At 49.3% G+C, this 16,561-nt stretch overlaps 2 protein-coding genes across 3 annotated transcripts; both read right to left on the reverse strand.

Moving 5' to 3' along the window:
• Positions 1-370: 370 nt before the first annotated feature.
• On the reverse strand, positions 371-6,016 carry si:ch211-125o16.4 (neuroblast differentiation-associated protein AHNAK). Of its 2 annotated transcripts, none has more exons than XM_057047604.1 (5): positions 5,945-6,016; positions 4,901-4,989; positions 4,709-4,820; positions 4,468-4,634; positions 371-3,836 (listed from the first exon to the last, which is right to left on the reverse strand). In XM_057047604.1, exons 2-5 carry the CDS (start codon positions 4,901-4,903, stop codon positions 711-713), a joined length of 3,408 nt encoding a protein of 1,135 aa, XP_056903584.1. In that variant the 5' UTR covers positions 4,904-4,989; positions 5,945-6,016; the 3' UTR covers positions 371-710. The 2 variants fall into 2 exon arrangements, with proteins under 2 accessions (XP_056903584.1, XP_056903585.1); XM_057047605.1 differs by lacking the exon at positions 5,945-6,016 and adding an exon at positions 5,238-5,394.
• Positions 6,017-7,110: 1,094 nt separating this feature from the next.
• Positions 7,111-16,528, reverse strand: exo1 (exonuclease 1). The gene is given in 15 exon segments (XM_057047609.1): positions 7,111-8,645; positions 8,726-8,892; positions 11,408-11,491; positions 11,564-11,888; positions 11,999-12,164; positions 12,556-12,685; positions 12,688-12,771; positions 12,843-12,945; positions 13,033-13,220; positions 13,593-13,805; positions 14,204-14,341; positions 14,460-14,583; positions 14,848-14,967; positions 15,179-15,370; positions 16,431-16,528. Coding segments are annotated over 14 exon segments (2,037 nt in total). The 5' UTR covers positions 15,340-15,370; positions 16,431-16,528; the 3' UTR covers positions 7,111-8,611.
• Positions 16,529-16,561: the final 33 nt, after the last annotated feature.

Below are 16,561 nucleotides of genomic sequence, written 5' to 3' on the forward strand. Positions count from 1 at the left end.
CTCCTCCAGATTTCACAGTGGGTGCGAGACATTATGGTCTGGTGGTCTCTGCAGGTCTCTGTTGTGGAACATGGGACTCATCAGACCAATGTCCACGTTCTGACGCTTCTGTCTGGGGTGAAGCTGCGACCTTGACCACAGCTGCCATCCTTTACGTTACAGTTTCACACTGGTCACTGTCTCACCTCATCTGTCCATCACCATGGCAACCAGGAGGAGCACAGCAGACCCCCGGTGGTCCCGCCTCCACAGTGAACCCCCATCACATCCGCAGGCTTGCAGCTCTCACATGTCCTGGAACACTTGATCGATCCAACATTCATTGTCAATGTTGAGTGTGAAATGAAATAACAAGACTTGGGCAAATGTATTACTTTGACTTATTTATTGAGCAAAACAAATGATTTCATCGCTGACATAATCATCCACTAAATGTTAAAATAAAGTAATATTCTTCTCCAAATCTCAACTCTGATCACAGCAATGATGAATTAGTAACATACTTCCAAGTACAACGAGTATTTTTCTGAGCATATTTAAATAAAGAACTATACATATGAGAAAAACACTTTCCTTTATTGGTCTGCTAAGGTATTAGAAAGGAACCACACTCTTAAACATATACTGCAAATGGAAGTGATCATTTTCTCGAAACATTGTTTCATTGTTTAAGTTAAATGTATTTACAACATTAACGTGGTGCAGTATTTTTAATCCGACCCCTTGACGTTCAGACCGAGCATATTCGAGAGGCCTAATGATAATTTGTCGCCATTTGTGACGGAACCTTCAGGGGTTTTGAGGCCCAGCACAGACGCCGGCTGCTCTAGCTTGAACGTCCCTCCTCTTTCCAAAGTGGAATCAGCGCTCTTACTTTTCTCCATGGCTGTGTTTTCTTTGGCCATTTGTAATCTCTCAAGGATGCTAATCTTTTCTCCTGGTTTAGATGTTGCATTTACGATTGGTAGGCGGATCCCTTTGCTGACAATGTACTCTTTTGTCTCGGTGTCTTGTTTAGATAAGCCAAAGGTATCGCCAATTTCTGGAATACCATCAAGATTCATCTTTGGTAGTTGGTGGAATTTGAATGCAGGAACCTCAGCATTAGAGGCTTCAGTATCTGAATCTACACCACTGCCCTCCTCATCAGTACCTGAACCAGAGTTGAATCCCCATTTAAATGGCCATCTCAGTTTACTCTGTGGGGACTGTTTAGCGTCTGCATCTTCTTTACCGACATTGGCCTTCACTTCAGGAACTGAAGGAGGAGCCTTTAGTATCACATCAGCTAGAGCACCAGTGGGGGCACCGGTGTCAATCTCTGGAGATTTAAAGGTTGCATTTGTTGGGTTGACATTTAAAGTTGGAGCTTTTGTGTCTATGTTTGCTGTCGGGATACTTCCCTCTACATTTCGTGGCGTCAGATCAGTCATGTCGACATTTGGCCCCTCGATTCCCGAATGAACTGTTGGATTTTGAAGCTGGGGATGCTTGAAATGGGGCAACTTGAGGTCACCCAGTTGGGGATCAGAAGCTATATCTGGTGTTTGTAACTGTGTGCTGGGTCCATTAAGTTGTGCCTTCGGTAGATCCACATCTATGTCTGGAAGTGAGATGTTCCCATTAGGCCCTGCAAGGTCCAAGTGTGGCGGGTTCATCTCAGCATCTATGTCTGCCTTTCCACCCTTCAAGGTCCCAATTTTGGGTTTCTTGAAGTTGAACCATTTGAATTTCCCAGATGGACCATCAATATCTTGAGCGTCAAGGTCTAGTTTAGGACCTTCCAGATCAGTTTTTGGCATATTTAAATTTACACCTGATGCATTTATCCCTCCAACGTTTGGAGTTGAGAGACTTAGATCGGGGGCTGAAAGATCACCCTTCAGATCAACACCTTTAAGGTCTGGCGTCACATTTGGGGCAGACAAAGAGAGATTTGGTGCTCCAAAGGTTGTGTTGGCATCAATGTCAGGTGCATTGACATCTGCATTCAGTTCAGGTGCCCCGACTTTTGGCCCTCTCAAATTTGGTAGTTTCCACTGAGGCAAATTAAGTTTACCATCAGGTAACTCCACATCAGGACCATTGGGGTTTATGTTAGGCATTCTGACATTGAGATCAGAGTTACCCTCAATGTTGGGGCTTGAGAGATTAATATCTGTTGTCTTCAAACCCACATCAGGCCCCCCGAGGGCCATGTCTGGTGCCTTCACATCGGTATCAAAGTCAGCCTTTGGACCATTGAGTGTCCCAAATTTGGGCTTTTTGAAGTTGAACCATTTAAATTTTCCAGAAGGACCTTCAATATCTGGAGAATCAAGGTCTATCTTAGGAGCCTCCATATTAGCTTTTGGCAGGCTTAAATTTACATCTGGTCCATTTAACGCTGGATCAGGGACTGAAACATCAGCACCAAGGTCAAGATTTTGGTCAATGTTTTTAATCTTACTTTTTTTGAGAGTCGGCCATTTAAACTTTCCAGATGGAGGATCTACATTTAGATTAGGTGCCTTAACATCAACATTAGAATGTGGTAAATTTAGATCAACATCAGGCGCATTAACATTTGGAAGAGAAACATCAACATCTGGGGAGCTCAAATCTGGGTTCAGGTCAAGATCAGCTTTCGGGCCGTGAATGTTTGGCTTCTTCCACTTCAAGTGTGGCCAGTTAATTTTTCCTGACGGGGTATCGATGTCGGCATCGGGCATTTGCACATCGACTCCAGAGTTGAGGCCAGCTTTTGGGAGCTTCAGCCCGGAATTAGTTGTGTTAATCTCACCTGAAATATTTGGAGTTGAGAGATTTAAGTCTGGGTCTAAATCTAGGTCTGCCCTGGAGCCTCTGGGCTTCTTCCATTTAAGGTGAGGCCAGTTAATTTTTCCTGATGGAGCTTCCATATTAACATTTGGAGATTGCATGTCCACGTTGGGGCCTTTAAGCTCAGCCTTCGGGACATTTATGTCAATGTCTGTGGCATTCATTTCACTCTGCAAGTTTGGGACCGAGACTTGTGTTGTGTTCAGGTTCCCCTCTAAATCCAGATCTGTGCTAGGCCCTTTAGGTTTCTTCCACTTCAAATGAGGCCACGTGATTTTACCTGAAGGAGGATCAGCTTCAACATTTGGAGCATCGAGACCAGGGCCTCTAATATCAACTCTGGGTGCGTTGAGGTTGACACCTGGTGTATCTATATTAGCGTTCACGCCTGGTGTAGAGGCATTGAGGTCAGGTGTTGATAGATCAGCCTCTAGTCCTTTGGCTTTTGGGACTTTCCATTTTTGATGTGGCCACTTAAACTTGCCCAGCTGTCCATCAGTGTCAACATTTGGGGTTTGGATATTTACACCCGAACCATTCATATTAAAGTTTGGCCCGGTGAGTCCGGCTTTTGGACCTTTAATGTCGACATTTGGATCCAGACTAAGATTTTGTGTCTCTAGCTTTGGTAGATCTGCATCTGCAGAAAGTTCTGCTTGTGTGTTTGGTGTCATTTGTGGCAAATTGAAATTTGGCATCGAGAATTTTGGCCTCTCGAATTTCAGACTACCTGTTTTTACATCTGGATTCTTGACATCGAGAGAGGCGGTGGTGGTGTTCAGCTGGGGAGTTGAAACTTTGAGGGAGTCGCCCAAACCTCCTTGCACTTCTGGTCCTGTGACTCCAAAGGAGGGTTTTGAGAACTGGGAGCCAACGTTGAGGGAAGGCTTGTTCACACTCAGGTTGGGAAGGTTTCCATTGATAGCAGGACTGCTTATATCTGTATCAAGTTTTCCATGTTGGCCATCAAAGGAGATAATCGGCGCCGTGCCGGACAGATCTTTCTTCAAGTTCACCTGTTTGCAGTGAAGAAATAAACAAATAGGATAAAATGAATAAGTAACAGTTGTTACCAGTCACATGGACAAATATAAGAGCTTTGGCTGGTGGCTAGAACTGAGAACCAGGTCCAGCACGAGGGGCTGCAGTGGAAGCTAAAATGAGTATTTCTTTTATTTTTCTTCATATCTTGAGTTACACCGAATTTTGCAACCGATGAAGGAGCATCAGGGTCAGAGGTCGTCAGGACGGCTCCACTGGCTTTTATTGTTTTATGTGGATTTTCTAAATGAACACTTGAGACGTTCTCTTGACAAAAGAGATGAAGTCTGAGCTGGTCAGAGGTGTTCGAGTATCTACTCCCATATGTGTCTGTAGGCAGGGATGTGCGCTTGTGCCACACCCTGCGCTGGTGCACGGAGCAGCATACACACCCCTCAGCACTGAGCAGGTCTTTATTCTCTCATGGGCGTGTTTGTTTCGTTGAACCAACGTGAAGGTCTAATTATCATTAGCTGTCACACTTGTGAGCGAGTTGAAAGAAGATCAGCTGGTCTGAGTAAGAAGATGTGATACTGGTCACATGGTCACAACGAATAACATGAATAAAGCAATCGGTTCCCTCAACGTATGTGTGTCGATGCCCACCTGAGCAGGATCTACTCCCAGAGATCCCAGACCACCGTCGAAACCCAGTTCTTTCTTTGTTAGAACCTTCATGTTGTCATCATATGGTTCCAGGACCTTCAGGATCTTCAGCACATCCGTTTTATTGAGGTGGTCGAGGTGAACGGTGGCAGCAACGATCTCGTCCCCTGAAAGCAGAAGAGCAGCTCATCATCACCGTCCTTCTGCCCTCTCCAGGTAAACTCGGGCGGCTCTTTCTAACCTGCTTTCAGGCCACTTTTTGCAGCGATGCCGTCGTCTGTGATTCCTTTGATGATGACGCCTTTGTCGGAGTCATCCAGGACCAGACTTTCTGATATACTCTTGTCGCCACTCTGATGGAATTCGAGGAGACGTTTGAGCTCAAACTCCGACATAAATGAAGACGCACATATTGTCTTTGTTCTGCACTCACCATTGTTGCTCAGATGTGTTTACATCCACATATTACGCTTCTCTGGTTTATACTTGAATAAAGGAAACCCTGGGAACACCAGCAATACTCTGGAAAACAGAGCAAATATTCAGAAATGAGGAGTCCTCCTGGAACATCTAAAGTCTTTTCTTCTTTTCTTCCACCTGCTGCCTGAATTACAGGACAGCCAAGAGGAAACAGATTCGCCCACAAATACACAATAAGTAATTTATAGAAACTCAGAGTCAGACCCCAACCAGCAGCAACAGATATAATCATTAAAGCAGTAGAATAACTATTATAGGAGTATGTTTGCAAAAATTATAACTATTATTACAAAGTAAAGCACGTTGATGATTCTGGTGGTTTCTTCACGTCGCGTCTGAAGAAGCTTTAAATTGTTGTGACAGAAACAAAGAGGCCACAGAGAGAAGCTGAGAACAGCCTCACGCAGCAGGAATCCAGAGCTGCTGCCAGGAATGTGAGTATGCAAACCTGTTGGTTTGGGCACATTCTGGCTGTTCTGACTGCACACACACACACACACACACACACACACACACACACACACACACACACACACACCCATGCACGCAGACACACACACAACCACACCCCTCAGTCGTCACATATAATGTTGCGTAACAAATCACGTAAACAGTTGATGAACACTCAACATCAGTCTCACAGTTACCATGGAAACCCCGTAGTTGCTGCTCGTCGGCCTAAATGCTAAAGAAACCCGATGACCACCACTTAAAAATATACAGAAATAAAATCAGTGAGCAATAACGTGCGCGCCCCGGCTTCGGGTGCATTTCAGAGAAGATGGGTGGGTTGCTGCGGCAACCAGCACTAACGAGCAGGGTCGGTGTCCACTCACAACTGCTCAATAACTTCAATCACTTTCGAGGCTCGAACATTTAAAAGAGGAATTTAGCAGGAAAAGCATCTGAACCACCAGCGGATTTCAGCCTCTGGGATCTTTTAAAGGCTGGATTCTGTTGGTGGTTCCCAGTCAGACGTGCAAGAGGGTGAACTCACCGTGCCGCTGCTGCCAGTGTCCTCTGCATGCGTAGCTCTGTCAGGCACTGGGCTGGATCTCCCAGTTAAAGGCTTCCAAAGTGAGCTGGGAGAACTGGTTGGGCCACATTAGCACCACCCGCCAGTGCCCCCTGTTCCCCATCACAAGCCAATGTCTCACAGGGCTTTTGGCAGCTGAAACCTGCCTACAAACCTTTGCCACTCCTTAACAGGACGAACCAGGTTGACAAAGAGTCACACAATGTAGCAACGCGGCCTCACAATCATCCACTTCCAGCTGAAACTTTGACATCACAGGGTGAAGCTTCAAGAATGTTCTTCTCATGCGTTGCTGAAGAGCCTCCACACAGACCTTTGGGGATTCTCTTGTGAATCTAAAGAGCTGATTTATCATCATTAATCAGCCACCCAATAAAGTGCTGCAGATCAAATGTTTGTGGCTGCTCCCCAACATGAGCTTTCAGAGGTGAAGGAATGAACTTTGAGCAGTTTGTGGTCTCCTGGAGCCTCCAGACCACCTCAACCATCCATGTGGATGATCTGAGCCTCCAGGTTTCATGAAGACCAGTGGTACCATTAATTCAGACCAGTGTTGGACTGGAAACATCTGTGTTTGACTGCTCAAGTAGCTAAAACCACATTTGATAACGCCTCATTTATATGTAAGTAATGTTAAATGTGCAAATAAAAATATATATACAGTATAAGGGTGGGTGATCGTTGGACCTCTAACTTTATCTCTAACTCTTTTCTTTAATATTTGTACTGTCAGATTTTTTAAGTGAAAATCAATCAAACTGAAATCTCTCAGGTAAAAATCAGCAGATCCACTTTTATTATTTGTATTATTAAATATGACAGGAGCAGTTGTGCAACATTTCTGTTAAATATGTACTTAAACTTGTTCTGTAAACCAACATATTAGTGTAGGGACAGAGAGACAGGCAGAGACAGACAGGCAGACAGACAGGTAGAGACAGACAGGCAGACAGACAGGTAGAGAGAGACAGGCAGACAGACAGGTAGAGACAGACAGGCAGAGACAGACAGGCAGACACAGACAGGTAGAGCGAGAGCGAGAGAGAGAGAAACCTAGATAGTCATCCAGGGTTTTGCATTCCAGTCATAGTCGGGCTGTTTTTCATTCACTTCAGTGTTTCTTTAGGGGGGGGGGGGCAACATTCTGGTCATTGTGTCACACCAGCATCCGAGTGATCCACCTGTGAGACCGACCGTGTGTCTGTGCCTCCAGAACAAAGGTCCGTCTGTAACGTGTCCAGTAGTCCAGTCAGAGACGTGTCCGTGTCTCCGCGGCGCTACAGGAAGTAGCCTCTCAGCCCGCTGACTCGCTACAAAAGCTGATTATTACTCAGTGGTGCAGGTGTGACACGCAGGTAACCAGGTGAATCAGTCCTCCTGATGTCCTCCTGTCCAGAGACGAGGCTGCTGCAGAACATGCTGGGCTGAGGAGAATGCTGTTAATCCACATAGCTACCACGAGTTAGCAGGTTAGCAGGTAAACAAGGTTGGATGGGCCTGCGTCCCCACAAGTATAGGCTTCTGCAGCGGCCACCTGCACAGGTGAGGCAGTGGCGCAGCACCTGCTCACACCTGAGGAGGCTTCACAGCCTCAGAAGCTCCATCCTGTTGCCAGGAGGGGAGAAAGTGGAGCACCAGAGCTGCTAATCATCCCGCTGTTTACACACGAAGACTTGTGTAAACAGGGCGGACAAAGGGCCCGGATCACTGTCGGAAACACACAGGTGAGTGAGCAGGAACGCAGGTGAGTGAGCAGGAACGCAGGTGAGTGAGCAGGAACGCAGGTGAGTGAGCAGGAACGCAGGTGAGTGAGCAGGAACGCAGGTGAGTGAGCAGGAACGCAGGTGAGGAGCAGGAGCAGGAACGCAGGTGAGTAAGCAGGTGAGCCACAGCAGCCCAGGAACGTCTGCTATGAGGAGCCGCTCAGAGATTCTGACACTAACAATTAGAGCGCTCCGCATTCCAAAGCAGCGCCATTAGCTGAAGGTTGTGTCTCCACGATGGGGCAGCTGTGAAGGTTGTGTCTCCACGATGGGGCAGCTGTCGGGCAGCTGTGAAGGTTGTGTCTCCAGGGGCAGCTTTGGGGCAGCTGTGGGGCCGCTGTGGGGCAGCTGTGAAGGTTGTGTCTCCACGATGGGGCAGCTGTGGGGCAGCTGTGAAGGTTGTGTCTCCACGATGGGGCAGCTGTGGGGCAGCTGTGAAGGTTGTGTCTCCACGATGGGGCAGCTGTGGGGCAGCTGTGGGGCCGCTGTGGGGCAGCTGTGAAGGTTGTGTCTCCACGATGGGGCAGCTGTGGGGCAGCTGTGGGGCCGCTGTGGGGCAGCTGTGAAGGTTGTGTCTCCACGATGGGGCAGCTGTGGGGCAGCTGTGAAGGTTGTGTCTCCAGGGGCAGCTGTGGGGCAGCTGTGGGGCAGCTGTGGGGCAGCTGTGGGGCCGCCCTGGAGCACAACCATGAGGGTAGAAAGAGCGGTGGAAGGGTGACTTGATTAAACTACAGCTGCAGCCAAGGTTCACGTCTCCCAGCGGCTGGAGCAGCTTCAGGATCTGGGAATATCGTCCACGTGTGTGTGTGTGTGTGTGTGTGTGTGTGTGCGCGTGCATGAGCCCAGCAGCAGCTCCTCCACACGGTCATTTCTTACAAGGACTCATGACTGAGGAGGTTCTGAAAAACACCAAACAAAGATGAGCCAACCATAACGGGCCGGTTAGGTTAATGAGACTCATTAGACGCGCTCGTCTTACTTTTGGAAGCCAAAGTTCTTCCAGAGGCTGCTGATTGTTGCCTGGAAGCCTGCGGTGTTCTCAGAACCAGCAGCCTTTCCCCTCAGTCCACTCACCCTGGCGGGACCAAGCAACTTCGTCCTTGTTCCTGGACGGCTGCTGGATGCTGGCTTGGTCAGACCTGAGGGCTGGACAGAGTGCATGTGCACGTGCACGAGCATTAGTAATCCAACGATGTAGATTATAGAGTCGAGCTGGAGATGTTTCAGAAACGCCGCCTGAGTCATGAATTTGCCCTCGGCTGCTTCGCTGCTGCCATCTAGTGGCAGCCGACTCCATGGAGTCGCTCCTGAACGCTCTTCCTGTGGTGAATCTGGGTACCCTCATCTGGGTACCCTCATCTGGGTACCCACACCTGGGTACCCACACCTGGGTACCCACACCTGGGTACCCTCATCTGGATACCCCCATCTGGGTACCCTCATCTGGGTACCCCCATCTGGGTACCCCCATCTGGGTACCCCCATCTGGGTACCCACACCTGGGTACCCACACCTGGGTACCCTCATCTGGATACCCACACCTGGGTACCCTCATCTGGGTACACACATCTGGGTACACACATCTGGGCACCCTCATCTGGATACCCACACCTGGGTATCCTCATCTGGATACCCACATCTAGGAACCCTCATCTGGGTACACACATCTGGGCACCCTCATCTGGATACCCACACCTGGGTACCCTCATCTGGGTACACACATCTGGGCACCCTCATCTGGATACCCACACCTGGGTACACACATCTGGGCACCCTCATCTGGATACCCACATCTGGATACCCTCATATGGATACCCACATCTAGGAACCCTCATCTGGGTACACACATCTGGGCACCCTCATCTGGGTACCCACATCTAGGAACCCTCATCTGGGCACCCTCATCTGGATACCCACATCTGGATACCCTCATCTGGGTACCCACATCTGGGTACCCACATCTAGGTACCCACATCTAGGTACCCTCATCTGGGTACCTCATCTGGGTACCCCCATCTGGGTATCCTCATCTGGATACCCACATCTAGGAACCCTCATCTGGGTACCCCCATCTGGGTACCCACATCTAGGAACCCTCATCTGGGTACCCTCATCTGGGTACACACATCTGGGCACCCTCATCTGGATACCCTCATCTGGGTACCCTCATCTGGGTACCCTCATCTGGGTACCCACATCTAGGAACCCTCATCTGGGTACACACATCTGGATACCCACATCTAGGAACCCACATCTGGGTACACACATCTGGGTACCCACACCTGGGTACGCTCATCTGGGTACGCTCATCTGGGTACCCTCATCTGGGTACCCACATCTGGGTACCCACACCTGGTACCCTCATCTGGTACCCTCATCTGGGTACCCTCATCTGGGTACCCACACCTGGGTACCCTCATCTGGGTACCCCCATCTGGGTACCCTCATCTGGGCACCCTCATCTGGGTACGCTCTACCACCCTGAGGAGAAGCGGACCATCATTCATCTGGCAGAGCAGAGAATCCTGCAGTGAGAGGAGAGTTCTTCTCATGGGCTCAGCTGGAGCAGGAAGAGCCAAACCAGCAGAAGGCTCATGTGGAAGGTGAAGCTCCACTCGTCCCTCGTTTCCATTCCACCATCTGAACATCTGATCACTTCAAGGTTTCAGAAAATTACTGTGGAGCTTTAGACGCTCATGACCACCAGCTCTTGTGTTCCCCAGTTACAGGGTCCTGGTGTCCAGCAGATGGACCAGCTCCTCCTGAGGGTGTCTCCACAGAGAGGCAGCAGACAGGGTGCTCACCCCTAACCCTCTCCCTCCATCCAGGAGGGGCACCTCACCCCAAAGGTGAAGAACCACCGTGTGGTTAATGACCCAGACGGTATCTGTCCAGTATCCTGGACCAGACAAACCACAAAGAGGATTGTATCCGCCTTTTCTCTTGGGTCAGGCAGCGATAGCCTAGACATTAGCATCTCAGCTAATAAAGTTGACGGCGGTCTTCAAAACAGGCGAGCACCATAGATCACATCGAAGCGTCCTGCTCTGATGATCGCTTTATAAACGAGGCGGTGCTGAGGCAGCTGGGTCCTGACCATTGTGGCCCAGGGCTGGTTTGAGAAGCCAGATCACAGCGGTGCCACCACCCCCCCACCACCATGTAGCCTCCGTGACCGTGACTCCACCCTCATTGAGCATCACCTGTACAGCTGTTAGATGATGTTTTAATGGAGCAGAGGGGGAGCCACAGGTGACTCCGGGGCAGCTTTGTGAATCATTGACGAGCCCTCGCAGGGCTCCTCTTTCAGCCTGACAGCAACAGAAGCTCAGGTGTCCACAGCAGCGTGCACGTTGCCTCTGATATAACGAGGAAGGAGTTGTGGTTGCAGTCAGACACAGCAGAAGCTGGTTGAAGCTCTCAGGAAAGAGGAACTAGCCCATTGTTAGTCGTTAACCTGCCTTGGTGTAAAGGTCCACCTGCGGTTCTGCTGCAGCCATGAAGAGAAACCAGCACCAAACCAGCACCAAACTTCTCATTTTAAGGAAATTCAAGCCATCGAAGGGCGAGCCAGCTCAGACCAAGATGGCCAAGAGTTCTGCTCCACCTGGACGGCTGAGAACATTCACCACCACCTCAGTGGAGGACGGTAGAGACCCACCTTTGATCTGAGCAGCCGGGGCGTCTCATCTCGTCCTTCTGCCTGGGAGACGCTCTGCTCTGACGCAGAATCCAGAGCCCTTTCCTGGGGGAGCACAGGAGTAAACTAAGCCTTCCTTTGCTTCATGATGATCGCTCGGCTGTTTCATCAACCTACCACTGCTGCGTCCTCCTTCTGGTAGGAAGGTCTCTGGTGGGGCTGGGACTGGGACCAGTAGGCACTGTCCTGGGACAGAGGGGAGTCTGGACGATCCTCGTTGCTGTCTGGGTGTCTGCTGGCAGCAGACTGGCCTGGGGGGGAGATCTCCTGCTGCTGAGTGACCAGGCTTGAGGTCCGAGAGAGGTGACTGGGTTGTTCTGCTGGGGGAAAGTCTGAAGACCAGTCGAACAGTCTGAAACCCCGACTGGCGGTTCTGGGCAGCACACGACCGGAGACGGGGGTGTCCGCTGTCCTGTGTCCTGAACTGCAACTTCTGAAGAATCTAAATGAAGGACACAGAGACGTGAGGAACCAAAACGCCATCTATAGGAGGTGACCTTTACAACGCGGAGGTTCATCTTCAGCAACTCCTTCCAATAACCGTGGCGTCACCTGCTGCAGGTGTCTCCATCGCCCTCCTCAGCATCCTGGTTCCTCCTCTGCAGAACGGTGGCCAGGTGCTTTGACGGCTGCCTGGCCGGCGGCGGCTCACACCTGCGCCGCTTCTCCTCGGAGCCACAGTACTGCAGCAGGAGGTCCTGGTCGGATAAAACGCTTCCTGGTGGAGACACAAGAGGCAGAGGCAATTATCGCCAGTCCCTTCTTTTATCAGGAGTGTGGAGGAGACTCCTGCGCTGGCTCTCATCCACAGTAACAGTAAGGTCAGGGGTGAAAGATCACCGACGAGGGAGAACGAGACGTGCACACGCTCAAAAGAAGATCTGCTGTTTACACCAGTGACCAGCAGCACCTCATGGAGCGTGGGTGTGCTGGGCACGGAGGAGCTCCTGGAAAACCAAGACCGCGGCTCTGTCCAGGAAGCTCAGCAGCAGCAGCAGCAGCTCCAGTGAGTGTGTGTGTGTGTGTGTGAGCATCTCCTCCTGCTCCAGCCCTACTCCACATTAGCATCGTTCTGACGTCATGTCTGTAGTCCGTGTGCTGGTGCTCACCTTCTCGCGGCCTCTTCAGCTGCAGCTCTCTGCAGGGCCTCCTCAGAACATCCGTCCCAGTCTCCTTCTCCTTGATCTGAGAGGACCCTTCTGGAGAAGCGGCTGCTGATTTTGAACCCAGTTCTGATGGTGCGTTGTGCTGAAGTCTCTGCTCCAGATACTCGGCCCAGTGGAGGCACATGATTCTTTCCAGCTGTGACTTTTGCCTTTAGAAGCCTGAGAAGACATTCACAGAAAGGTCAGTTGTTCTTTAAAACCAGCTGTTGATATTTCGGAGGGTTTTGGACCTTTGTGATGGATTTGTCTGGATTAAAATCATCTATTCTCTCCAGGGTTTCGATGTCAAGGTTTCCCATTGCCAGCTGGAGCTCAATCTCTTCTCCAAAATGACTGCAAGATGAATCCAAGAGTACAAAATTGAAACGGACAAATCGAGGACAGCCGACATTAACGTAGCAACCAAAGCAGCGTTTTTACCTTCCAGCATAGGTGAGCGTGTCCCCACTGATGTGGTCTGGGTATGGGTTGAGGGGCACAACCTTCCTGCTGACGGGATCAAACACCAACTGGTAAAGGAAGGTGTTGTTGGCTCTGGTGAAGCCTTCGATGTACTGCTCAGGGATGAGCAGGTTCATCTTTAAGTACTGAGCCATCTTTCTGATCACCTGGGCAAAAACCAGAGCAAACAGGAGCCTGAGAACGCGCTGCTGCGATCAGTTCAGACAAATCTCCATAGATATTGGTGGAAATATACTTTTAAATGCAAACTAATCCTTTAAGCGGCCCAGTCACTGGGGTCCCAGTAGCCTCCCTGACATCACCAGTGACTGTGAGATGTGGAGCTGTCAGAGGGGCTGTTGGGGCGTCTGCAGTCATGCTGCCCCTGAGCCGTCAGGAGTTAAACCCCTTAGCCTCCCCTGACCTGTGGCGAGGGGCTGGACGCCCTTCTGCCCGCTAGGTTGCTCTAAAATGCTCCATAGTGCATAGAAAATCCTTCCATACGTTCAGAAAGGTCAGCATGGAGAGGCTGAACTCACCTTTGTAATGTCAGGCTCTTTGGCCAGTCGCAGCAGCTTGCAGGCCTTCCCCAGCCCAATGCCGTGCAGGGAGGGCAGATAGTCGCAGCCAGACAGGATGCACATGTGCCGGAACTTTTCCTCAGTAAAAATGTTGCCCAGAGCGCGGCAGCGGCCCAGGTTATTCTGGTCTATTTCCAGGCCATTTCCGTGTTTGTCCATTTTAAGGATCACCTGCAACATTGAGGTAAGTTAACGTTCATCAATATCCCGATCTTTACTTTACTTTGGGGGAGTTGATTCCATTTTGCCGCGCTTTTGGGCAGCCTTTGCTGCGTATGGTGAGATTGTTGTCAGAAACAGCCAAAAGGGAAAGTCATTAGGACAAGGCATCATGATGGGTGCTGAGGCCAAACATACAAGGAGAACAGCTGCGTCCTTGGGGACACAAAAGAGAGGAAGGCATCGAGATAGACAGAAAATAAGCATCTTTCAGAGAGATCTTAGCCAGAAATCAGAAGGAACACAGTTAGTGGCTGCTAATGTATACGAGTGTTACATGTCCAGAAGGCTTCAGAGCCATCTGGTCCTTCATGGCCGAGTTTCTGGGCCCAACCTGCAGCATCAGCTACCTTTTTGCAACCAAATGCCAGGAGATCCGAATCTTCTGTAATGACGGCCTGGGCCAGATGCCATTTAGTGAGGTATGCCAGCTGAGCATCAGCTTCATATGGAGCCACAATACAGTCCACCCCTCTTGCCCTGGCAGCCTGGAGCAAACAACAGACAACAGTTTGATGTCACCACCTCTGAGCCTGTATTAGGCAGAAGCTAAGATGGAAGTACGATAGCAGACTAAGTCAGGCCAAAGGCCTCCAGAGTTACCACCTTCATCAGGTTGTGAGCCATGGCGGGGGTGATGCTCACGCTGCGGGTGAAACAGTCTCTGGCCTCCGATACTTTGCCTTCACGTAAAAGTTGGCGCCCTTTCTGAAGGTTGGACGTTCTGCGCCTACAGACCGTACATTTCATTCAAAGGGGATAACTCAAAGGTTGTTGGTTCAAGTCTGACCTTAAGGTTTGCACCCATGCTACTGTTATTTTTCATGGAAGTCTAACACACACACTCCTTAGACAGAAAGGTGCTTTTAGACACAATTGTCATAGAGAAACATTTGCTCAATGTCACAAAAGAGACGTGAACCTGCCCAAAAGCTCCTCTTGGACTGAGGATCTGTAGAAACTGCAGAATGATGCGTGTGTTGTCAATACTCACTCTCTCCGAGCCCTCTCGACCTCTTGTTTTGAAGGCAAATTGCGTCCATCAAACACCAAAATGGGTTTGATTCTGAAGGTCAGCAGCATCTCCACAAATCTCATGCAATACCACACATACCTGGGTTGGAAGAGAGGAGCGTGATTATTCAGCAGCACAAGCAGGTGACCAACCAGCAGTGAGCTCTAAGGAGTTGATTCTACTTCTAAAAGCAAAGTCTTGTGGCTGGTCCCTTAACACGTGAGACATTTGGTCCCTTAACACGTGAGACATTTGGTCCCTTAACACGTGAGACAACAGACATTTCCGACTAGAAAATAAGGGTAGTTACTGATCGGTTGGTTCTCCTTTAGCGAGCTTCTCAGCACATGAAAAGGCCCCTTTATGCAGCCAACAGTAGGTGTCCACTGCCACAGTCTGGCCTTTATATTTTTTGATGCTGATGGGCTCTGCTGCATCTTTAATGAACTGCAGAAGGCCGGGGATTCCCATTTGACCCGTCTCAGCCACCCAGATTCTGGAGCTGTTTGAAGGAAAAGGAAAAATGGTTAATTCATTCGCCAATCAAGCTTTTTGGGGTGAAATGAATAAATCCACAACTCTGGAAGCGCATACATGCTCATCATCCATTACAGTAGAGCTGCCCAACAGGAAATAAATGACTAAAGAACTGAGGAAGACACACGACTGATGTTAAATAATTCTAATGTGGGGTTGCTTTTAATCGACTCTATCATCCTGTTTATTGCTGCTTAAGCTGCTAGTTTTAGGTCCCAATAGCAGGTTAATGAACGCAATAGACTGAGTGGACATTTGTTTGACTACTACGTCTGTACTCATTAAATTCTAGAATAATTAGCATCATGTCCATCGTTTCATGCGCAGCCACAAGACATGATGATGATATCGGTTGTTGCTTGGGAGCAGCGGTCAAACGTGTCACACAAATGGTGCGGTGGTCCAGGGGGCTTGATTCCAGGCCCAGAGGAGTTGGAAAGGTGCCCCGGGGCTCATCGGCACCCCCCGGCTCCCTTATTACTGATCACTGTAACACATGGACCTTTGACCCTGTGAACCCTGTTTACATAAATGATTGTGAAGTGGGTTCTGATTATAGTCAAATTAAAGAGGTTTGATTTTAGCAGCAACCTATGCGTGCACAGATAGTTTACAGTGACCAGTTAAGTGTATTTATATTTTAGGAGGGGACCACCACCATCTTATTACATTAGAATCCAGAAAAACCGCGTTGCTCCTTCAATAACGCCCGATCTAACAGCCGCCAGAGAGCTATTCTTACACACAACACTACACAATTATTAGGCCAAGTTCGCAAATAGAAAGACATCTTTATGTGCCACCCAATATAACCCAGGGCTCAAACACGTAGGTTTATGCTAATAAACCTGCGTTTATGTGCATAAACCTGCGTGTTTCCTGGATAGAGTCAAATATCAGAACGTTAAAGCATATTTCACACACTCCCTCGTCCAAATAGTGTAAATCAAGTCAGGTTTCCTAAAAACGCTAACCTAACGTCTGCGTGACTAAACAAGTCGAAGCAAACACGGAATTTAACTTACATCTTTGTTGCTGCTTTAACTCCGAACAGTCACTGGGAAAGAAAAGGTTTAGTTTTAGCGGTAAAAAGATGCTTCAGGAAGGAGTGTTTCTATTGGTCAGAGTCGGAGTGCTTTAGCCAATCAGAGATGGT

This window comes from Takifugu flavidus, chromosome 11 (assembly GCF_003711565.1).
Source record: "Takifugu flavidus isolate HTHZ2018 chromosome 11, ASM371156v2, whole genome shotgun sequence".
Classification (NCBI taxonomy): Eukaryota; Metazoa; Chordata; class Actinopteri; order Tetraodontiformes; family Tetraodontidae; genus Takifugu; species Takifugu flavidus.